A 24,488-nucleotide genomic window follows, 5' to 3' on the forward strand; every position below is an offset into this window, starting at 1 on the left:
CATCGGCGCCTTGGTTGCATGTTTTGCTATCGTGAACAGTGCTGCTGAGAACAGACTTTTATTTATGTCTGCTGCGTGATTAGCACATCCCTTGATGTAGTGGATTTGTTGGGTCATGGAATAAAGGAATGACCAACTATATGAGTTAATGCCAGTGTTTCCAAATTGTTTGCATCACTTATGCTCACAGCAGGAATCCTGTGGATCCAGACCCCCTCTAACAGTTTATATTTCTTTGCTAATCAAATGGGTATCAGCTTACATATCATTGCATCTTGCTTCATGTTTCCTGATCACCAGTGGAGTCAAGTATCTCCTCATGTGTTTATTGATCATAGATGATTCTTCTATTAAGTGTATGTTAATATCTTTTGCTTTTTTTATCGGGCCATACAGTATTTGTGGTCAATGTGTGATTTTTCCTAGAAAGGGATTTTTTTGAGGGGTTTACACTCATTGCTCCACTTACTATCTTGTGGCTTCCGACAGAACTTTCTGGTTTTATAGACAAGACTTGTCTGAAGTCTTTCTTATTTACTCTGTCTTCTCTTCCCTCTGACACCTTTGTTGAGAGACAGAAACACATTCCCTGTGAAGGTTCGGGGCATGCTCTGTACCTGGGTTTAAGGGGTGCACCCCATGCAGTCCTACCCTGTTTATTCATCAACCCCAATACTATATATAGCACATCCCTGAATTCTTTCAAGAGTGAACATCTCTACTTGGCCTCCTAATGATTCTGTTTATCTTGAGGGTCTAGGATGGTGACAAGACAGTGCTGAATTTTCTTGGAGAGACAAATGCCAGAGTTTATTATAAAAATACACAGTGCATTATAGAAGCATTTTGAGATGTGCCTATAGGATTATGTGTTGATTTATCTAAGAAGATATGATTAACATATGGCAGAGTCAGAAGAAAAATCCAGGTTTTATAATTTTCAGCCCAGGGAACTTTCCAGGTTGGTTGGCCATTTATAGGACCAGCTCCATTCCCATATGGCTAGCTCTCTAACACCATGCTTTTTCCACACTCCGTACTCAGATATTTTCTCTCTCTTTCTGCATACACACGATCACAGCTGACTCAGTCAGAGAGGCTGTGGTTTTTCTCTCTCCACACCTCCTTCCACGGGGCTCCATGGGTTTGGTGGGGTGGAGGGTGGGAGCTGTTACAAAGGTTCTTGTTTGGGTCTCTCATCTCTGCCCAGCGCTGTGTCTCTAACACCACAGAAGTAGAGGCTGCTGTCTGCAGGATGCACATTTCTCACCATCAGAGATGAAAATGTGAGGTTTGGGTGGCTGACGGGGTACTTGGTCTTGGTATAACCTTGTTCGTATGTGGCATCAGAGCCCTCATTAGAAGTGGCTATCAGCACGAGGCCCTGTTTTGGGAACTGATGATACCAATACACAGTTGTGGCTTGAAGTGTCCCTGAACGGCACTGGATGGTCACAGACGCTCCACTCTTACAGATAGCCCTGCTGGGATGTTGAGAGACGAGAGCACTGAGCCCAGAGCCTGCTGAGACAGAGGTCAAGGAGATGAGAGGCCAGCAGGACAGACAGACATGACCACAGGCAGAAAAATCACAGCCACGCTCTCTCACCTTTCTCTCAGCTCCCCGAGAATCCTGTTTGTTTTGTGAAATCTTCCTATCCTAATCCCCCGTCTCCCCTGACTGGCGACTTCTCACCTCACCCTTTACAGCTCCGGAGAGCATGGATGTTCCCTCTCATTTTGATCAGTGTAAAAAACCCACAATCTCTGGCTGTCACTTCACTCATGCCAACACACACGCACACTTGCCCAAACTACTCAGATAATAAGGCCCGTACTGGGTCCCAGAAGCAGCAGAAACACCAACATCTTCAGGACCCAGCCTCTCACCACACGTCTCCGAAGAGAGGTAGGACCTTGCTCTTCAATCTTCCTTCTTCCACCCCTAGAAGGAGGGACGACTGTTTATGTAATCCTAAAGATGCTCAAATCTGCCTCCTGGTGGCCATCATTGCCAATGATGCAGGATCCATCGCTCTTTCTGAATATCAAAGAACCATACAAACATTGCTGGAAGGGGCCTCAGAGATGTTCTAACTCAACTCCCAATTTTATAGAACATAAATTGAGACCTAGATCATTGCAATGACTTCAGTTTCTTAGTCTTATATAAGGAAAGAGCTATATGTTTGTGTAGTAAATGACATTATAGTTAATTCTTTACTTCTATAACATATCCTCAAAGTAACCAAGACAACTCACTAGAATGAGTGATTAACTATGTTAATCACTAGAACTATGGCTGAACATAAGAAATCCTAGACTAGAAGCTCAATGTTTCTTCACACTGATAAGGACACTTCCTCATCTTCTCAAAGAAGTATGTATTTCATGACTGTCTTATGCCAAGCCCCTCATACTGATGGACTTAATACTAAGCGTATCTATTTATTACAGTCTGTATGTCTGTGTAAATCAACGTGGAGGCTAGGAGGATAATTTATAGCTATTTCATCATGATACAGGTCGTAAGCTAAGCATTGGACAATGGAAATAGCTTATAGGAGATCTAGGGAATTATTTCTGTTTTGAACATGCTAGATAGAATATGTTCTAAATGGCTCAGGCTTGGAAATGTATAGCAATTTCAAAGAGGTTAAAGATTTTTCTCCAAGGCAGTATACTTTCATTTTCATAACAACCTCCTACTTGTGTTTTCATTTAATATTTAGTTCTTTTTACCTGGAATGGGTAACTTAAAAAGGTGGAATTAGAATTTGATCCATCAAATTGTATGAGTACTCTAGTGACATAGATTTTTATCATGGAAATTACTGCATACTACATATTACTATACACATAATACTGATATATGTATTAAAGGCCATCTGATGTGCGCTTGTGGTTGGTTTCTTTTTTATGATTGGGGTAGATCACATTAGAATGGGATCATCTCCCATTATAACTACTTTTTCTGCAAAGAGCAGGTGAATGTGCTTGTAATGGGTTACTTCTGGTACAATATTATGACATATGGGATGAAGTGGCCGGAAGCTCCTGGATCAGAAGACAATCTTTCTACTCCTTTTGAGGACCACCAGCCATTAGGTATATACCTGCAGTGTTTTATATTACTTAACTAAGGAGGAAACAAATTTCCCAGAATTTTCTTCGTGTTATAGTTCTTGATTAGAGTTGACCTCAAAAACAGTATTTGCAAATGAAGCAGCTGTCATTATGCTCTGAAGTCGTCATTGGTCCAAGGCAGTGAGGGACAGGATCAGAAGTACCAATTTTTCATACTATGGTAGCTACTCTTCAAAGAGGGCACCAGATCGGGCTTCCCTGGTGGCGCAGCTGTTGAGGGTCCGCCTGCCGATGCAGGGGTCGCGGGTTCGTGCCCCAGTCCGGGAGGATCCCGCGTGCTGCGGAGCGGCTGGGCCCGTGAGCCGTGGCCGCTGAGCCTGCGCGTCCGGAGCCTGTGCTCCGCGGCGGGAGAGGCCGCGGTGGTGAGAGGCCCGCGTACAAAAAAAAAAAAAAATAGATGGCACCAGATGAAGCACACCTCCCAGTATCCACATTCCTCTAAGTCCCTTCCTCTTGAATCTGGGCTTGCCTGAATGGAGGTGATGCTATGATTTTCCAAGCTGGGTCATAAGTAGCCTTGTAGATCCCACCTGGGTCTCTTGAATTCTCACTTTTGGGGAAGCCAGCCACTAGGTAATCATTTTCACTACCCTGAGGCCACCATGCTGTGAGGAAACTCACCTGACCACGTTGAGGGGCTGTATGTAGAAAGAGAGACATGCCAGGCTGGTCCACAGCCGTTCCGTCACCTCAGGCGAGGGATCAAGCATGTGCGGAAAGAAGCCACCTTGGATGTGCAGGTAACTTGAGCCTTAAGGTGTCTCCAGTCTCAGGGACTACCTGAACATGACTGCATGAGACACCCCAAGTGGGAACTGCCCAGCCGAGCCCACTCAGCCCACAGGATCATGAGACATAATACATGTTTAAGTCACCATAGTTTGAAGTGGTTGTTGTTATCATTGTTTTTCTAAGCTTTTAAAATGAGATATAAAGTACACATAATAGACTGCACAAATCTTGAGTGTACAGCGTAGTGAACTTTCACAAATGAGTACATCCTCTGGAAAAACCCGAATGAATTTTTTGGCCAGCCCAATATATAACTATCACCCAGATCAAGATATAGGACATTTTCAGAACCCCAGAAGCCTCCCTCATGCTTCTCTCCAAGTAAATTAAAAATGCCCTCAAATGTAGCCACAATTTTAACTTTGTATTATAGTCTGTACTCTGGCTTCTTTTTTGTTTAAGATTATGTGTATGAGAGTCATCCATGATTGTGCAAATAATATTTGTTTTTTTGCTATATTTTATCCTATTACTAAGTGTAACTCTATATATTCATTGCATGGTTGATGGACTCTTGGGTGTTTTCCAGTCTGAGGTTGTCACGAATAAAGCTGCTGGGATAGTATGTTTTTCTCACATATCCTTTTCTATTTCCTCAAAATTCTGGAATATTTCTTAAGTTTGTGTACAGTTAAATTGGTTTTCTGACTTGCCTAATTTACTACTGATGGCTTCCAGTATATTTAAGTTCAGAAATTGGATTTTATTTTTCCATAAATTGTTCTTCCTAGGTGATAGATACAATGGCTTCTTAAAACTTGCTAAGAAAAGCATTTAATGATACTTTAACTTTTTTGACTTTCATTTCATACAGTAACTCTTTTACAACTTGGTTATGGGAATGGGGGTTATTATGAAATTTCACAACTAAAGAGTTCTTTTCAGTACTAGGACCACTCTGAAAAAGTAAATGTTTCAATAGTTTTAGAGTGGATGTTTTAAAATCAAGTAAAGTCCACCTGCTTTGTTTCATAAATTCTTCCACTGACGGGAAGAAATCCGTATCCTTTCTGGTTATGCCCAAGATAAAGAAAAACAAGATTACCTATCTCTTAAAAAATTAAAAAAAAATTTTTAACATCTTTATTGGAGTATAATTGCTTTACAATGGTGTGTTAGTTTCTGCTGTATAACAAAGTGAATCAGCTATATGTATACATATATCCCCATGTCCCCTCCCTCTTGTGTCTCCCTCCCACCCTCCCTATCCCACCCCTCTAGGTGGTCACAAAGCACCGAGCTGATCTCCCTGTTCTATGCGGCTGCTTCCCACTACTATCTATTTTACATTTAAGATTACCTATCTCTGACTGTCCTCCCTTTAATTTCCTTTCTTTCATTGGACAGATAGCCTCACCCCCTCCCAGGATTTCTGGAGCATGGCTTCTACACAGGGAGCAGAGAGCTCGAGGGGCTGTGTCTCCTACCGGTCTATCACTGCATCAGCTAGCTCAGGGGAGGACTGATTTGGAGGCATCTGTGAGCATGGTCTGGACAAAGTAAAGGATCTTAGATCCATCCATTCCCAACTATCTCCTTACTATTTCAGAGAACACTAGCTGCAGTGAGGGCTTGGAATTCTCATCATGTCACATTTTAGTGTTTTAAATCCTATTCAAGGGGTTAGCATCTCTTTTCCATCTCTGTTTCTCAGTATTTTGGTGCTAGTGTGAATATGTGGGAGAATATATGGGAGAAGAAAGCCAAAGTTAACACAAAATTCAAGAAGGAACCCGAATAAAATGCCTGGCGCCAAGGCTTGTACGTAATGGTCAGGGACTCCCCACGTGTTCCCCAAAATTGCTTGTCCCAAGAGACACAGGGTCACGCCGAGGAGACTGGGACTCTTAAATGCTTCCAAGAATGATTTAAAAATATGTTTAATACAGCCTTTTTAGCTGTATGCGGTGGGAGGGTTAGTCTGAATAACATGGACTGTCAATCTTTTCTAGAAACAGAACTATGTGATTAAATAAATATTTGTGACAAAATGAAGTCCCAAGAATTAACACACTTGCCTTCTAATTTCATAGATTGGTGGCAGACCACAAAAGGAGAAAATATACACAAAATATGAAGACCATTTGCAAAATAATACTGACCACCTGTCAGCTTATTAGTCATGCAAACATTTCTCTGAAGCCTGACTCTTCTAAGTGCCAAGCTTACATTTACAAGAGCCTGGTAGGTATTTCTACGCACACATCCAAGGAAGGCCCACTAGAACTAGAAGCCCAGTTTTGTTTAATAACGTTGCTCCACCCAGTTTCCCAAATTTTCTCCTATTGCCATATTCCAGGGAGGAGGTGGTGAGCATCTTTTCCCTATTTTATCTTGTGATTTTCTCCTGCCGTAGTTCCCTAAGCCTGTATCACTATGCTGGTGTTTTTCCATCTGGTGGTGAAATGCTACTCACATTCGAGTTTCATCTCACATTTTGCCTTTCCTTTGAAGCCCTTCCTGATGTCAACAGACAGAACTGACTGTGTTATTTCCTGCACTCCACTAATACCTCTGATGAAAGCACGCATTCTATGATGCTTGATTACAGTACGTTTCTACACATTTCTCTCCCCACTAGACTTTTATTATCTTTCTGAAGGAAGGGACCATTTTCTGTTCATTTTTTGTTTTCCAGTATTTGGTAAAAAAAAAAAAAAAAATCTGGGTTGTGAAATTACCCTCTCCTCTCTCTCTGATGTAGGTAGATATGGATAAATAGGTTTATGTAATTTTAAACATCAACTTAGTGGATCGCTGAATTGTGATGGCGCCAATTCCACAGCGTGCACTGTTGTAGCAGCTGCTGTGGCTGCCTGGTTGAGCAGGAAGAAAGGGGGCCGACCAGGGTACTAAAAACAGAAAAGCCCCGCCACCTGGTGGGGAAGCAGGGCTTGGGCCGCATTTATGTGCAGAGGGGAGGTGGCTTTGCTTCACTGTGTCAATATTAGTGGCACAGAGATAGAGAGCCGTCTGGTTCTTTTGTGTCGATGTCAAGGTGAGAGGAAACAGTGACTTCTTCTCCCGGGAGGCACTGTATCCTTCAGCTATGTCTCCTTTCTGAACATCCTTTACAACTTGAGAGTAGTAGATCAGTCTCAGCCCTTGTCCTGGGTCCTGTCGGTACCAGTACATGGCGTCATAATCAAACTCCTGTTCACATTTCAGGGTCACATCTCGTCCTTCCACTTTGAACAGGTATTTTGGGGTCTGAGTGACCCTGCCATCCACAGTGCCTATGGAAGAAAGGGAGTGGCTCTGGGAACACAGCCCAAGAGGGTGTCTAATGCTGCTGCCATGAGGGAAAGGCTTAGCTCTGGAGCTCAGCCCCTTTGGGACAGGAACTTGCTTCCTGAACCCAGGACTCACCTGCTCCGAGGAGACAAAGAGCCACACAGCAGATCACCTGGTTGCCCATAGTGGAAAGGGGGTCTCCTTGTAGCTCTGAGCACAGACAAATGAGGAAAGAAACTTAGCTCTGGGGCTCCCCCTGTCTGAATGGGTGGAATCTGTCATAAGGCCAGAAAGGATAGTTGGATAGAATCCTGGAGATATTCAAGACAGGCTCCCTAATATGGCAGATGAGGAGATTAAGAACAGAGATCTGAATCACTTGCCACCCCCCCTTGTGCCTCTCTCCCCAGAACTCTGCATTTTGTCTGGTCCGGATGGGTGGTACCACCACATTTCCAGGCCAGAGCCTGGAAATCATTGGCCCACGGGTTTTCACCTTCCTCGTTATGGTGACGTTTGCTTACTATGGGAGCATAGTAGGTGCTCTGGTCACCCAAGAAAGCAGAGTTTATTTTTAATCCCATCGCTGCCATAGTTACTGCTCCAGATCTGTAGCAGAGAAGGAACAGAATTAACATCAGGTTGACACTGCCTCCCTTACTCTTTGGCCCCTGTATTCTATTACTTTAGCCCTGCACATCAAGAGTTAAACATTAGAGAAATGTTGCTTGTGCCCAAATAAGTTCCCTTAAGAAAGTCCCCATCCCACAGTCCCAGGTTCATCATGGCTATTACTTGTTGTAGATAAGTTTGCTTTCAGCCTAGAAACCTTGCGAATAAGCAGAGATAAGAGTGGTAAAGTAAAAATAACTGCTAACAACTTGAAGTTTTTGTTTTTTTTTTTGAAAGAAGGAGCGTGATTTTATTGAAATGTTTTTAGTACAGTGTTGGAAGATCTTCGAATCCTATATTCTTTTTTTTTTTTCGAATCCTATATTCTAAACCGATACAAGCACTGCAAATGACGTAGTTCCTCCATCTATTTGACATCATATCTACCAAAGGAAAGCTATACTACGAACCTCTTTAAGTTGGTTAATGTAATTTAAGTTGGAAACTGAGCAACTCTGGTATATTCATGTTTCTCTGGCTCCCCTTTTCGGCTAGATGTACGCCAAGTCAACTGCCATGCAGCAGAGTCAGACGGGACCAATATATTTGGTGGTTTCACTGAAACGTTTCCACATAAGCAGCAAGGGACGCACAAGTTCTGGGATTAAGCTGCTCTCAAGGCCGTCTTCATCATCTTTTTTGAACTAGACCATCAAATAGTTAAGGGCTACGTGGCCGCTGCGCAGGGCTACGTCTAGTCTCTTTAGTTGACAGATGTACCAGAGTTTTGCAGAAGCCTCGTAATGCAGCCTTGTGAACAAGCAGAAGAACAAAGAAATGTTATGCTTCCCTTGAAGGCCAGGTGGCTCCAGGAAGTCTGCTGCCTTTACCCTTTATTATTAAACCCTCCGGCTTCCCCTTTTTCCTTAGCATAAAAGCAGCCTGAATTCTACTGCAAAATTCAGGACATTAGTCTACCATCTTGTCGTCTTGCTGGCTTTCCGAATAAAGTCGCTATTCTTGCCCCAATACCTTGTCTCTTGACTTACTGGCCTGTGGTGCATGGGGCAGTACGAGCTTGGACTTGGTAACGAAACTTGACAAGCCAGCCAGGAATCTTGCTGCTCGTGGCCAGCTGGCCCTGGTCAGGGAATTTTGCTTGGCAGGGCCCTAGCAGCAGCCAGGACCTCTTGTCCTGGGGATCCTCCTTCAAAAGTCCTCAGAGTAGCATCAGTTGCCCTAGCGCTTAGCAGCTGGAGCAAACACTTGACATTTGGGAGTCAGCAGTCTCGGTGCAGTATGGCAAGTCACTTCGGTGTGTACAAGCAAAAACTCCCTTCCCCTCCACCCCGGGCTTTCCCTGTCAGGAATAAGCCCATTTGTTTTGCATTTGTGTGGGGTACCCTGTTGAAGAGGTAAATAGTTGTTAGATTCTACCTGATTTGTGAACCAGTTCATTTGTTTCTTTAGATGCTAGCATTTGGTTTTGGGAGCACCACTTGTGCTTTGTTTTTCTTGCCTTTCTGTTTTTTAAAAGATGGGAAACATTTCATCCATCCCTAAAGAAAACTCACTGGTCGCATTTGGAAAAATTGTCTGATTATAGCTGTGAACCTGTGACAGAAACAGATGACATTTAATTGCAGAAATGTCTGGCCACATTATTCATCGGCATCTGAGGAACGGTGGCGTCTGAATGGTTCTCTGAATTATTATACAATCTTGCAGTTAGAGTTATTCTGTGAAAGAGCGGGGGAAATGATGAGATTCCTTACATGCAAGCATTTACGTTGTTACATCAGGAAGAGAAAAAGTCAGACAGTTGCTACCTTATGGTACGAGGGTCTGAAAAGAAACCCAAGAGAAAAATCTGTTCTACCGGAGGACAAGGAAGGGAATGAGAGTGAGGATATATTGCTGCAAACCTTAAATCCTCCTCTGGCCATGCTGGCTGTCCCTGCATCTGCTCTAACCATCCTCATGCAACTGATGTCCATCCCTTCCATTGCCTCCTGTTTCTATACCCCAGCTCCTGACACTGAGGTGCGGGAAGTCCCTTCTTATAGGATCAACTGGAAAATCTTGTGTTGGTTCCTAGGGCACAACGACATGGTCTGGTATCGTCATTTAAGACCCAACTGGGCACTCAGTTCAGACCCGGAGCCACCTCCAGGGCAGGGCAATTTCCCATTATCCTGTAGGGAGCCTCAATGAGAATGGCCAGCCAACTGGGTATTTGAGGATGCACAGTCCATTTTCAACCTCAGATTTGTTTAACTGGAAGGACCGAAACCCTCCATATAGAAAGGATCCTTTTCAAATGACAGAATTGTTCACTTGCATTTTCACTACCCGCCAGCTTTCACAGGCAGACATTTGTATTCCCAACATGAGGCTTACTGGGCGATGAGAAGATGGTGGTCACGGATAAAGCTAGAGAGGTAGCACACCAGCTCCACCTAGTGGACCCAAATGGTACACCCAAAACCCACTCGGCAGTACCCACTGCTGAACCAAACTGGGACTCCAGTGAAAGAGGGATGCTCTTAACAGAGCACTACTGTAAGTGCATCTTGGCAGGGCTTCAGAAAGGGGGGCACCAAAACAAAAGAGTGTGATTCAGCAAAAACAAAATAAACCCCCTCTGAGTTTTTGGAAAGAATATACTGCACCTATAAATATTACACTGGTGCAGGTCCTAAGTCCCCTGAAAACACTTGAATGGTAAACATGAATTTATCAGACAAAGTGCCCCAGATAGCAGGAGAAAATTACAGAAACTAGATGGTACATTTGAAACGAATCCTTCTCAGTTGGTAGACATTGCTTTTACAGGTATTTAACAGCAGAGAACAGAGGCAGAAGAAGGAAGACTCAAAGAATATTACTCAGCCATGAAAAAGAATGAAATAATGCCATTTGCAGCAACATGGATGGACATAGAGATTATCATACTGAGTGAAGTAAGTCAGACAGAGAAAGACAAATATCATATGATATCACTTATATGTGAAATCTAAAAACAAAGGGTACAAATGAACTTATCTACAAAACAGAAATAGAGTTACACATGTAGAAAACAAACTTATGGTTATTGGGGGAAAGGGGGTGGGGAGGGATAAATTGGGAGATTGGGATTGACATATACACACTACTATATATAAAGTAGATAACTCAAAAGGACCTACTGCATAGCACAGGGAACTCTACTCAATACTCTGTAATGGCCTATATGGGGAAAGAATCTAAAAAAGAGTGGATATATGTATAACTGATTCACCTTGCTGTACACCTGAAACTAACACAACATTGTAAATCAACTATACTCCAATAAAAATTAAAAAAAAACCGAAATGCCACTTTTCTGGCTGCCACATTGGATTCCAAAAGAAAAGGCAACTATCACTAGGCAAGGAAATATGCATGTATTATAAAGAGGAGGAGCATTGGAAGAGGGGATGCCCCAGACCAAAGAAAAAGAGGATTGAGGAAAAGAAAAGAGTTGAGGCCTCCCAGATGGTAGAGAGAGAGGAACGTTCAGATGATGAATAAAGCAGCCCAGGGGCTCCCCTGGATTTGTGGCACCCAATTCAAATATCCCCACCAGAGCCCCAGTTAAAACTGACAGTGAGGAACAAACTGATTGACCTTCTAGTAGACATGGGTGCAACCCATTCCACGCTAAAACACCCACATGGCACACAGAACACCTCAGTCCACCCCTGATCATTTTTACAATCATTGGAACGTCAATTAGGAGACCTGACAGTTTCTTGTATGTGCCTGAATGCCCTATGTCTCTCTTGGGTTGAGATCTCCTTTGTAAACTAAATGCTCAAGTGACTTTTTCGCCAGGACATCTTGATGTATGAGTCCCACCAGAACACATATTTAAACCTACAGATGGCTCTCATAGAAAACCCAGAGAAGGAGATGGAACTTCCTCCCCGCTGAGGTCTATGAAAAGACCAAAAGTATGGGGTGGTGGCACCCCAGGAAAGGCCAAAAATGTAAGGCCAATACAAATCCCATTAAGAAAGGATGCTGGGACACCTAATCTAAAATAATATTCTCGGATGCAAGAGGCCCAGAAGGGAATATAGCCAATTCCTGAGAGATTCTTAAAAACGGGACCAATTAGATCTTGCAAGCCTCCATACAAGACCCCTATCCTCCCAGTTAAAAGGCCCAACTCAGCAGAGTGTCACTTTGTTCAAGACTTCAGGGCTATTAGTGACACAGTCCAAGATCTGCACCTTGTGATCCCAAATTCGTATACTCTGCTCACAACTATTCTGGGAGAATATGGCTGGTTGTCAGTTTCACACTTGAAAGATGTTTTTCCTTTGCATCCCTACTGCAGAGAGTCACAGCAGCTATTCACCGTCGAATGGCAGGACCAGAAACATGGGTAACCCAACAATATTCCTGGACAGCCTTACCTCAGGGGCTTAAAAATTCTCCTGCATTTTTTTGGAGGAGTGCTGGCTAAAGACCTCCAGAACGTAACACTAGATGAAGGGTCCTTGCTCCAATATGTGGATGAGTTGCTGATAGCGAACCCCACGTATGAAAAGTGTCTACAAACTATCATTAAACCTCTGAATTATTTGGCTGAATATGGATATAAAGTCTCTCCAGAAAATGTCCAGGTATGTAAGCAGCGGGCCACGTGTCTGGGTTTTGCTTTATCCCAAGGACAATGAGATCTATCGCCTGGCAGAAAACAGGCAAGTACAGTCTTAGGAGTACCTAAGACTCACGGACAACCAAGGGGGAATGGCAAGATTCTGTCGGATTTGATCCCGAATTATGGGCTCACAGTAAAGCCCCTCAAAAAGCTTTAAAAGAGTGCCAGGGGTTCCCTGGTGGCGCAGTGGTTGAGAGTCCGCCTGCCGATGCAGGGGACGCGGGTTCGTGCCCCGGTCCGGGAAGATCCCACATGCCGCAGAGCAGCTGGGCCCGTGAGCCATGGCCGCTGAGCCTGCGTGTCCGGAGCCTGTGCTCCGCAACGGGAGAAGCCATGACAGTGAGAGGCCCACGTACCGCAAAAAAAAAAAAAAACAAAAAAAACCCCTTAATCACACCTGTAAAGTCCATTTCTGCCATCTAAGGCAACATGCACAGGTTCCAGGGATGAAGACATGGGTATCTTTGGTGGTGGGGAGCTGGGGGTTATTATTCAGCCTACCACACAATACAAAATGTCTTGCTCATCAGTTTGGAAATTTCTGTGGGTATCATTTTCCTGTAATACTAATGAGTCAACTTTATATCCTTCGTGTATAAATCTTTAACTGGCATTCTCTTCACTGTTAAGCTTCAGTGTTTGTTAGCTCGCAGAAACTAGCAATGGCAGAGTCAGTGTGACCCCAGCATATCTGGGGGCTGTGTGCAAAGGGGACAGAAGGGGAGCCTCAGAGAAGCATCAGGCCAGCCTTGGGGGTGGACTTCTGCACTGCAGGCTTCTGCTCAGCCTACCTTGCCCCGCCTGATGTTTAGGAAGCAGTGGAACGGAGGCCAAGGAGAAGCAGCTGTGTCTGGGTCTGTCTGAGTGCTCTGAGCTCGGGGAGCAAGTACAATTAACAGCAACATGACAAGCTGGCTTAGTAGAGACTCCAGAGACCCAACGCTGGAGAATTTATCTCTCATGAGCTGTAAAGATTCTACAGTTCCTCTATACCCCTCACCCAACTTTCCTTAATGTTAACACCATGCATAACCGTGATACTTTGCGCAAAACCAAGAATTTAACATTGCTATAACTCAGCTACAGGCTAAACTCAGATTTCCCTGGTTTTTCTACTGTTCTGTTCCAGGATCTAATCCAGGATACCACATAGCATTTGTTATGTTTCCTTAGACTCCTCCAACCCATGAGAGTTTCTCAGTCTGTTCTTGTTTTTAATGATTTTCACGCTTTTGAAGACCACCGGTCAAGTATTTTGTAGAATGCTTTTCAAACTGGGTTTATCTGATGCTTACTCAATCTTAAATTGAAAGCTCAGTGGGTAACATTTACCCTTAGCCATGGACTGTCACCCTCTGTGAGAAATTTGTGAGAAATGCCAGGAACCAGGCCCCTACTGCCTTCCCACCAAACGTTTCCTAATGTGATGGCTTGTTACATTCGGTTCTTGCCTTCCCTAGGGACAGGAGAACACCAGACCCCCCGTGCTTCTAGGGGAGGAGCTTTTACTCAGGATGGCTGGGGGCTGGAGCCCGAAGCGGAAGCAGAGGTTTTCTGCATGGGGTGGGGTGACTCTGCAGCACTGTGTCTTTGCTGCTGGCACAGAGGTACGTGGCCGAGTCCCCGGGTTCTGTGGACTGGATCTTCAGAGTGGAGAATGATGCGTTAGGCATCTCAGCTGAGAATCGGTCCTTGGGCATCCCTGACTTATCTGTAGGAGCTTGGTTGATGAAGTAAATCAGAAACTCCAATCCCTGCACCAAGGTCTGTCTGTACCAGTAAAGCGCAGTGTGGCCTGAAACCGGCTCACAACTCAGAGTTACTGCATGTCCCATTTCTGTCACCTCATGCCTGGGTGTCTGGATGACGCCCGCATCTGTGGGCTCTGTGAAAGAATTTGGAAACAGAATACGAAAAATATCGGAGTCACAATAAGGAAACCCTACATGAGGACATTGAATATTCCAAGGACTCACCTATTCGCAGGAGACAAAGGGCCACACAGCAGAGGGCTCTCATGCCCACGGCAGGATGAGAACAACGATGTGGAATTGTCCAGACCGGGGCCCCTGTGGAAATGAGCAGAGAAGTGCGTTTGGGACAGCTTATCCCCACAAATGTGTTTGTCAGTGACACCACTGAAGGAACCACCCCCTGCCCCCTCCCCCTGGGCCGCAACTCAGAAGCTCCCTTCAGAGAAGAAGACTGCATCTCCAGGAAAGGAATCAGGCGGGACTGAACTCAATTATAATTGATGTAAGATAGAGATTTACACCTCCAGAGGCTCCCTGCAAATGTTTTGATATTATCAATTCATAATGCCTTCTCTATACAATCTCTTAGCTAGCGCCTGCCAACTATTTCCACTTGAACCTCAAACTCCAGGTTTAAATTGTCTCATTGCAAGCCAGCTTCTCTGTGAACCCTCCTATTCCTCTCACTGGTGGCTAGATGCTCCTGGTCATATCACACTCCAAATCATCCATCAGTTAGGAGGTGGGCTCTGGGCTCTCCAGGAAGAACGAGAATAGCAACTGCATTGTTAGGGCTTCAGGGACCGAACTGGTACCTGGAGAACTGATTCAATTTGAAAGCTCTTTTTTTTTTTTTTTTTGCAGTGAAAAAAGACCTTTCTGGGTTCATTTATCCTTGAGCGCTATTAAATTCACAAAGCCCGTAGCATAGGATTTCCCTCATTTCTCTATCCCCACCGTGAAATAAGCAGATGATTTTCACGTTCTCTTTGCAAATCAGATTCTCTAGAGTTGATTTAAACTGTATTCTTACTCCTAGAAAAGCTCAATGTTTTTAAATGAACACTGGGCCCTTTCCCTATGAAAGGGGTCTGCTGCCACAAACCCACTCCCTCTCGTGGTTGAGGTTATGAAAAGCTGAGGGAAGCTTTCTGTTTACTGGGTTGTTCAAGCAAGTTATTTGTTGACCAGGAAGAAGGACCAGTTCAAATCCATATTCTGTGATTAGCACAGAGACACACTGCTGACTCTTCTGAACCCGAGGAGCACATGCCAATTTTAAAGCGAAGATAGTTTACAAGCTGGATTTTGTTACCAGAGGTACCTGTTTCCCTTGTGGGCTCCGTCCCCTTGGTTTCTGTTGGACCCTGAATGTAAAACTGAGGCCGTTATCGTATTTTTATAAAAGGTCATTGTTTGTTCCTTCCCTGTTACCTGGTACCTATAGACACGGTAGACAGAATGATGGCTCCCCAAAGAGCTCAATGCCTGATCCCTGGAACTGTGGATGCATCACATTGCGTATCAAGGGGGAAGGAATTCAGGTTCTAAATGGAATTAAGGTTGCTAATCAGCTGACCTTAATATAGGGAGACTAGACTGGATTTTCCAGGTGGGCCCAGTGTAATCACAAGGGCCCTAAAATGTGGAAGAAGAAAGAAGAGTTAGGGTTACAGCGATGCAGCATGAGAAAAGACTGGATCCATCATTGCTGGCTTTGAAGATGGAAGGGCCCACTAGTGGAGAAATCTTGGTGGCCTCCAGAAGCTGAAGAAAGCAAGAAAACAGATTCTCCACTCCGGCCTCCAGAGGAAGGCAGCCGGGCTGACACCTTGTTTTAACCCACTTAGACCCATTTTGGACTTCTGACCTTCAAGACTGTAAGCTAATAAACTTGTATTGTTTTAAGCCACAAAATGTGTGGAAATTTGTTAGAGCAGCGATAGGAATCTAATAAATTACAGTATCCTTGGGGGTCATGAGTGAGAGAGGCCGTAGCGAGATACCAGATACAAGGGGGAGACCGAGGTTTAATCACACAGTAAGAACTTGAAATCAGGCCAAGGGAAGCCCAGGCAAAAGACTTCTTATCTCTGCCAGACCTCATCTGCTTCCAAGAGACACATCGGAGTCTGGCAAAACTCCATCGTGCATCTTCCTGCTGACAGCAAAAGTTCTCGGGGAGAAATTCTGTTGTCCTGATCCACCCCAGCCCCTGCCTGACACGTGGATTTGCTGGTGGTATCACCGTGGTTGTCAGCTCCCGGGGGACAGCACTTGCTCTTCTCCTGACCCTACACTCTAGGTACAGCAGAGCCGGTGGGCTGGCCTGGGCTGGCCTGGTTCAGGCTCACTAGGCTACTCTGACCCTCAAACTGCTTCTCTGCTTTTCCCAACCCAGAACGTGCAAGCTTCACCACCCAGCTCCTTGTGCAGCCACGTCTTAAGCAAACTTGGAGGAATGCCCACTGCAAGCATACCTACCATTCAAAGCCGGCTCAGAGCAAAACCCACCTACACAGCAGAGGAAGAAGGGTTGGTCCCTATTTCCTTCATTCTCAGCCATTATTCAAGACACCTGCAACTCCTTAACTCTAAACCCAACCCTATGGTTTCCCTTAATGCCATCCTTCCAGGCCACATAGATGCTAGATGACAGTGAAGCCACAGTGTCTCCTAGTGGCCGGTGGGCAGAAGCAACACAAATATGCTGTCTGCCCAGCACATGAGGGGGGTTGTGTGCTGTTCCATTGAGTACAGGGGGTGTGGGTATCATGATTTGTTGGTGTTAGAGGGTCAGTAAATAATATTGACTTATTATGGCCTAAGACGGAACACCTGTGAGTTAGACGTCAGAGTCAGGCAGAGATAATAACATCAGTTTTGATATTGGTAAATAACAGGGCTCAGATGTGAAACCAAATGGGCTGTGGCTAATACTATGTTGAATCAGAATTTAACTCACTTTCTCTCCCCTCCAAACTGCAGGCCGACCCTCTATGGATAAGAAAGTCCTCCGCTATTCTTGGTGCATGTTGAGAAAACACCAAAGAATCTATCTCTTTGCTCGGTAGCCAGGAACAAGGCAAGAAGATGAGAGACTAAAGAAGATAAAGAGATTAAATTAGATAATCTATTTCCCTTCCCATAGAGAAGATTCAGCAAGGAATAGGAAGATGAGAACAGGAGGACTACTTTACGGAAGTCCCCGAAAATGGGAAATGTCAAATAAAGTGTTGTCCTGGGAAACTGGGTTTAAGGAGAGGAGAAAAATAGACACATGTCAGTTATTCTTCCCAATTCCAGCAACTGCTCCTTGAGTATACTCGCAGAAAAACAGCACAGATGTGTCCTGACAGCATAGCAATGAAACAGATTCCAAGTCCATTCTGTACTCTGTGATCAAGTCTACAGAGTCACTCCCTGTTTCATTTCCCATCCTGCCACACGGTCCAATGGAACATCAGAGGGTATGCAATGAAAGTAAAAAAAAAGAAAAGAAAAACTTAAAACTCCAATAATAAAAATGACAAAAACAAATAGATGTCTCAATTTGATTATAAATACCCTTTAAGTTTTTAAAAGAAATACTCTGGTTGAAATTAAAGTTCAAGTGTAACATCTCTATGTCGTTTAAGTTAAATATCAAAGAAATCTCAGACTAAGAATCTAACATTAATTGGTTTTTATTTAAAATTCCAAATAAAATTCTTTTGACTTTAATCCCAGTAATTATAAATGAGAGCACTCAAGATAACCCTTCTTTGCTGTCTAAATAGTTGGGTAAAAAAAAAATCAACATCAAAAACTTCAATTGGGCTTCCCTGGTGGCGCAGTGGTTGAGAGTCTGCCTGCCAATGCAGGGGACACGGGCTCGAGCCCTGGTCTGGGAAGATCCCACATGCCGCGGAGCAACTGGGCCCGTGAGCCACAACTACTGAGCCTGTGCGTCTGGAGCCTGTGCTCCACAAGAGAGGCCGCGATAGTGAGAGGCCCACGCACCGCGATGAAGAGTGGCCCCCGCTTGCCACAACTAGAGAAAGCCCTCGCACAGAAACGAAGACCCAACACAGCCAAAAAAATAAATAAATAAACAAATGTGGGGGTTAAAAAAAAAAAAAGAAAAGAATTTAAAAAAAAAACCTTCAATTAATTAAAGTCTAAAATATAGTGAGAGATTCTTGGCTGGAATCTTGGAGAGGTGAGCATCTAAGGAGGGGAGCATAGCAGTCCTTTTGCCCTTAAGGACAATTGCCTTCCCTGACTCAGTGCTCGTGAAACTGACTTACAGTCCAGGGGGACAACAGTAAAAGACCAGAAAGTACCAAACGTGGGACATTGAGAAACTCAATGTTCTCTCTTGGTGATCCAGGACACTTCAAGCCTTGAATTCCAAATCAGGTAGCCCTGGACTGTTTATACCCCACATACTTGGCAGAAGCAAAACTTTCTCTGGTCGATGATCTGTCCATCCAAGATGAAAATTATTCCTACAAATCTAGTGCCTGGCACAAAGTCAAAGATAACCAGATTCATGAGGAGAAATACAAACACCATAAAAATACAAACATCACGACTGAGAAGCAGCAGAGAAAGAAAATCGACAAAAATAGTCCCACAAAGATCTCAGATGTGAAAATTACCAGACACACCCTAAGACAACTGTCTCCTGTGTTTAAAGAGATAAGATGTAATCTTGGAAACTGTTATTAGAGAATTAGTGACATAGGAGATTGGAAAAAGAACCAAATAAAAATGCTGTGAGGAGGTGGTCGTCAATGACTGAGGTTTTATCAGACAAGTCAGCTGGATCAGGATATGGACAGAGCAGTCGAGGAGATATGCATTGAGTGAATGGACGTATATTATTACTTGCAGTCTTGGTTGGGTAAAGAGAGAAGTGAAACCAGCAGAGATTGAGGGCCAGTGACCATGCCTTTAGGAGAATCTCAGTAAGCTGCTTTCCAAAGAGTTCCAACCAATGCTTCAGAAAGATTTCTAGAATTATCTTAGAGAATCCAGGCGAAGTTAGAGTAGAGGATACATTCTCAGAGGGAGCAATTGGATCAGGGGTGATTGTTTTAGAAGTTCTTACTAAGGGATATTTTAATGCACTAAGGAACTATTTTAATGTACTAAGGCAAACAGCTGAAACACCCTCAACATGCAGTGTCGAGCTGTGTTGGTTACAGTAACAAACTCCAGAGTAAGAATTTGTTTTGAGCTAAGATTTGAGACTGGTTGCCAGGATACCCATTTGTGTATATTTCTTTGAAGTTGGAAAAGGGCTGAATAAAATAGCTAAAATGGTCATCCCACCACCAACGTCATTATTATCAACACATTTCCATAAAAACGGGAAAAAAGGGTTTTCCAACCACATACTCTGTGTTGAGACTTTGATGCCTAAAAGTTCCTGGGTAAAAGCAGAGAGAGAAGGATATCAACTTGAATCATTCAGATGGTGAAAGAAACCTCAGCGAGCCTGCTGTTTGCTACACTCATAGAATCGCCATCTGTATTATTCAAGTTTATTGGACATGTTTTTTGACTGCATATTTTTATAGGAGAAGAACCATCACTAGCCCCTGAGGGCTGAGTCTGCGACAAATACTTTCAGTTTGGGATTCTTGAGTTTTCACCACAGAACGCTTCTAATCCCTGAGTCATAATTATTTTCAAACAACAATTTCAGCTCTCGTGTTTTAAGAAATAATGTGTGTCCTCCATTTATATGCATCACAGCTTATCTCTGCAAACCCACTTCATCCCCTTGCATAATGAGGAGTAAGGGGAGGGCTGTCTGGAGCTGCCGTGAGCAACACAGAGAGGAAGAATCATGAAGTTTGTGCACAGGAAGGAAGGGTCTGTGCAAGGCTGTGGCTAAGCTGCTGGCACAGAAATACACAGCCGAGTCCCCCAGCTCTGCAGGCTGGATCTTGAGAGCGGAGTCTGCTCCTTGGGGCCTCTCTGCAGAAAATCGATTCTGAGGCAGCTACAGAACATTTATTTCAGCCTCTTCCTCAAAGAGAATCAGTAGCTCCAGACCCCTTGTAAAGGATACTGTGGCCTGAAATAGGATCGCATCACAAAGCCATGGCCTGTCTTTTCTCTGTGATCTTGTGTCTGGGGGACTGGGCGACTCCACCTTCTGTGAGTTCTGTATCAGGAAAAGACAGAATCTGAAAATGGAAAGAGGAGATGATTGAAATAATCACTGGAAAGAGAAAACACAGAGAGAGCTTGGTGTTCTCAGGACTTACAGTTGTACCTTATGTAACAATTATGCCCCCAGGAGACAGAGGGTTTCGCTCAGCAGAGGAGCCCGGAGCCCATGGCAGGGTCAGGGCAGCAGTGGGAGGTTGACCAGCTCAGGGTCCTTGTAAGCATGAGCAGAGGAGGAGGGGCATCCTTGTCCCCACTGGCAATTCCCATGGTGACATCACTGTCTCGCAAATGCCCATAGTCTTAGAAACCAACTGTTATTAACTAAAACATATCTAGAAGTTTGTTGAACATGCTCATAGACTGTATGTGAATTCATCCAACTGTCCCCACGCATGGCTCCAGGGCTGAGCGATTGGATCTCCCATCACCACCTTCTAACTCTCTGCTGGATGTTTCTACTTGGATGTGTCAAAGGTGACTCATGTTTGAAATATCAGTTAATAACCTTTTTGTGTTATCTGTAATTATCCTTTTCTTTGGAGGTGTCTCTTTTACCAGGTTCTCTATTTTCCCAATCAGATGAGCTTAGACAAGGTAAAGCCGGGGTAATTGCCACCGTTTTATCCTAGAAGCACAGTGAACTAACTGACACAATTGAAGGTAGAGAGATAAAATGATGCCCTGAGTGTAGATGTGAGTTGGAAGCTTTTATTCTGTCTGAAGGTCAAAGACCAGTTTCCTCTTTGCTTTCACTCATCTCCATGATGCATTCAGAGAACTCTCTTATCCCTGAAAATACCAGGATGGATACAGTAACAGTAAATACAAAATTGAATCTTCTGGAATCTTAAAAAACATAGCATAACATACAATTGAATTGCACTGGTTAGTATCTGACTTCTTTTTTTAACAGGGCAACATTTGTTCCGAAACCTTTCTTTTCATTGTCTGAGTGGTGAGGTAGAAAGGGTTAGAGGACTGGAGAAGGCCCCAAGAGTTGGTGTGGAACAAGAAAACAAGGAAATGTGTGTCAGAGAGGTGGAAACAGGAGAGTCGTGTTCTCAGAGATAATCTTCTGAGTACCCACAACCTAGGGCTTACATGCCAACGCTATCAAGTTAAGACCCACAGATGTAGAACTATCAGAGCCATCCATTTCCCTCGTAAATTCTCTATCATTGAGATAGAAAAGCTGCTGGTCTGAGTCCAACTTATGTTGGTACCAGTTAATTATCCCATGATGGGAAGTTTCTTCACATTGAGGTGTCACTACTTGTCCCATTCTTGTGCCCAGGGGTTAAAAGTTCTGAGTGATGGCAGCGTTCAGGGTGGCAGGACACAGGGCTGATCAGGCTACATACAAAATGCTTGCAATTGAGGCTTGCCCATTCCAGGGAAGAAATCCCTGCTGTCTTCCCAGGCCTCACCTGCAGCACTGAACAAATCCAAAACAAAATCCAGGCAGGGATGGGGCATCTTACTGCTCAAGGGAGGAAAGGCAGGAGTTCTGGGAGATCTGATACTTATTAAGGATATTTGCAGTGTCTTAGCCAGCGATTTGAGACTAGCCTAGACAAGGTCTTGAATTATCTACTCTCCTCCCTGCATTTCCCTTACATCATCCTTACATCATTCCTTTACATCATTCCCTTACAGCATCTAGGACACACAACTAGTAGGGGTTAAGTTTGGGGTACAGGTGTATATCTAGAGTTTCTCTAATGGTCTCCCAAGGCAGATGTTTTCCATCTCATGGGTCCCTGAGAATTCGGCCGGCTCCTGGCTCTTGTCTACACCCCAAGCAGGGTCAGAAGATTCTCCACTCGGTGATTTGCTCCGTTTTTACAGTTCAGGTTCATTGCTAAGCAAAACCCACCTGCATCCATAAAGGAAGAAGAGTCTCCATTTAATTCCTCACATTCCACTGGCCACTCACATCTGCAAACCAGAGGCTGGATGCAAGGATGAAGTTGCATTTTTCTTGCCTCAACTTCTAAGGCAGAACTAAGCCCTGTTTCAAAAACATCTACAGATTTAATGTGAGCCCTATCAAATTACCCATGACATTTTTCATAGAACTAGAACAAATAATCCTAAAATTCATATGGAAACATAAAAGACCCAGAATTGCCAAAGCAATCCTGAGAAAAAAGAACAAAGCAGGAGGCATAACCCTCCCAGACTTGAGAAAATACCACAAAGCTATAGTAATAAGAACAGCATGGTATTGGCACAAAAATAGATAAATGGATCAGAATAGAGAGACCAGAAATAAACACGCACACCTACAGTCAGTTAGTCTTCAACAAAGGAGGCAAGAATATCCAACGGAGAAAAGACAGTCTCTTCAGCAAGCGGTGTTGGGAAATCTGGACAGCCACATGTAAACCAATGAAGTTAGAACATACCCTCACTCCATACACAGAAATAAACTCAAGGGCTTCCCTGGTGGTGCAGTGGTTAAGAATCCGCCTGCCAATGCAGGGAACACGGGTTTGAGCCCTGGTCCGGGAAGATCCCACATGCTGCGGAGCAACTAAGCCCGTGCACCACAACTACTGAGCCTGCGCTCTAGAGCCCACGAGCCACAACTACTGAAGCCCGCATGCCTAGAGCCCGTGCTCTGCAACAAGAGAAGCCACCGCAATGAGAAGCCTGTGCACCTCAACAAAGAGTAGCCCCTGCTCGCTGCAACTAGGGAAAGCCCGTGCGCAGCAACAAAGACCCAACACAGCCAAAAAAAAAAAAAAAAAAAAAAAAAATTCAACCCCCCCCAAAATAAATAAATAAACTCAAAATGGCTTAAAGACTTAAATGTAGGACATGACACCATAAAACTCCTAAAAGAGAACATAGGCAAAACATTCTCTGACATAAATTGTACCAAAGTTTTCTTACGTCAGTCTCCCAGGGCAATATAAATAAAAGCAAAAATAAACAAATGGGACCTAATCAAACGTATAAGCTTTTGGCATTTTCTCACCTCCTGAGATGGCCCACACTCTGTCTGTGGAGTGTGTTTCTCTCTAAATAAATCCACTTCTTACCTAGAAACAAACAAACAAACAAAAAACCAACTTATAGGCTTTTGCACAGCAAAGGAAACCAAAAACAAAATGAAAAGACAACCTACGGACTGGGAGAAAATATTTGCAAATGATGCGATTGACAAGCGCTTAATTTCCAAAATATACAAACAGCTCATACAATTCAATAACAAAAAACCAAACAACCCAATCAAAACATGGGCAGAAGTCCTAAATAGCCATTTCTCCAAAGAAGACATAGAGATGGCCAATAGGCATATGAAAAGATGCTCAACATCACTAATTATTACAGAAATGTAAAACAAAACTAAAATGAGGTACTACCTCACACTGGTCAGAACGGCCATCATTAAAAAGTCTACAAATAACAAATGCTGAAGAGAGTGTGGAGAAAAGAGAACCCTCCTACACTGTTGGTGAGAATGTACATTGGTGCAGCCATTATGGAAAACAGTATGGAGGTTCCTCAAAAAACTAAAAATAGAGTTGCCATATGATCCAGCAATCCCACTTCTGGGCACATACCCAGACAAAACTATAATTCAAAAATATACATGGGCCCCTATGTTCATAGCAGCACTATTTACAATAGCCAAGACATGGAAGTAACCTAAATGTCCATTGACAGATGAATGGATACAGACGATGTTGTACATATACACAATGGAATACTACTCAGCCATTAAAAAAGAATGAAATCATGCCATTTGCAGCAACATGGATGGACCTAGAGATTATCATACTAAGTGAATAAGTCAGAAAGAGAAAGACAAATACCATGTGATATCAATTAGATGTGGAATCTAAAATATGACACAAAGGAACGTATTGACAAAACAGAAACAGACTCACAGACATAGAAAACAGACTTGTGGTTGCCAAGGGGGAGGGTGGGTAGAGGAGGGATAGATTGGGAGTCTGGGATTAGCAGACTCAAACTATTTTATATAGAAAGGATAAACAACATGGTCCTACTGTATAGCACAGGAAACTATATTCAATATCTTGTAATAAACCATAATGGAAAACAACATGAAAAAGAAC

General features: G+C 43.7%; 2 gene segments (V, D, J or C); both read right to left on the reverse strand.

Moving 5' to 3' along the window:
- Nucleotides 1–24,488, reverse strand: part of LOC116759201 — a 204,509-nt gene that overhangs the window by 88,442 nt on the left and 91,579 nt on the right.
- LOC116759206 lies at nucleotides 5,175–7,564 on the reverse strand. The segment is given in 2 exon segments: nucleotides 5,175–7,175; nucleotides 7,309–7,564. Coding segments are annotated over 2 exon segments (561 nt in total).

This window comes from Phocoena sinus, chromosome 9 (assembly GCF_008692025.1).
Source record: "Phocoena sinus isolate mPhoSin1 chromosome 9, mPhoSin1.pri, whole genome shotgun sequence".
NCBI classification, from domain to species: Eukaryota; Metazoa; Chordata; class Mammalia; order Artiodactyla; family Phocoenidae; genus Phocoena; species Phocoena sinus.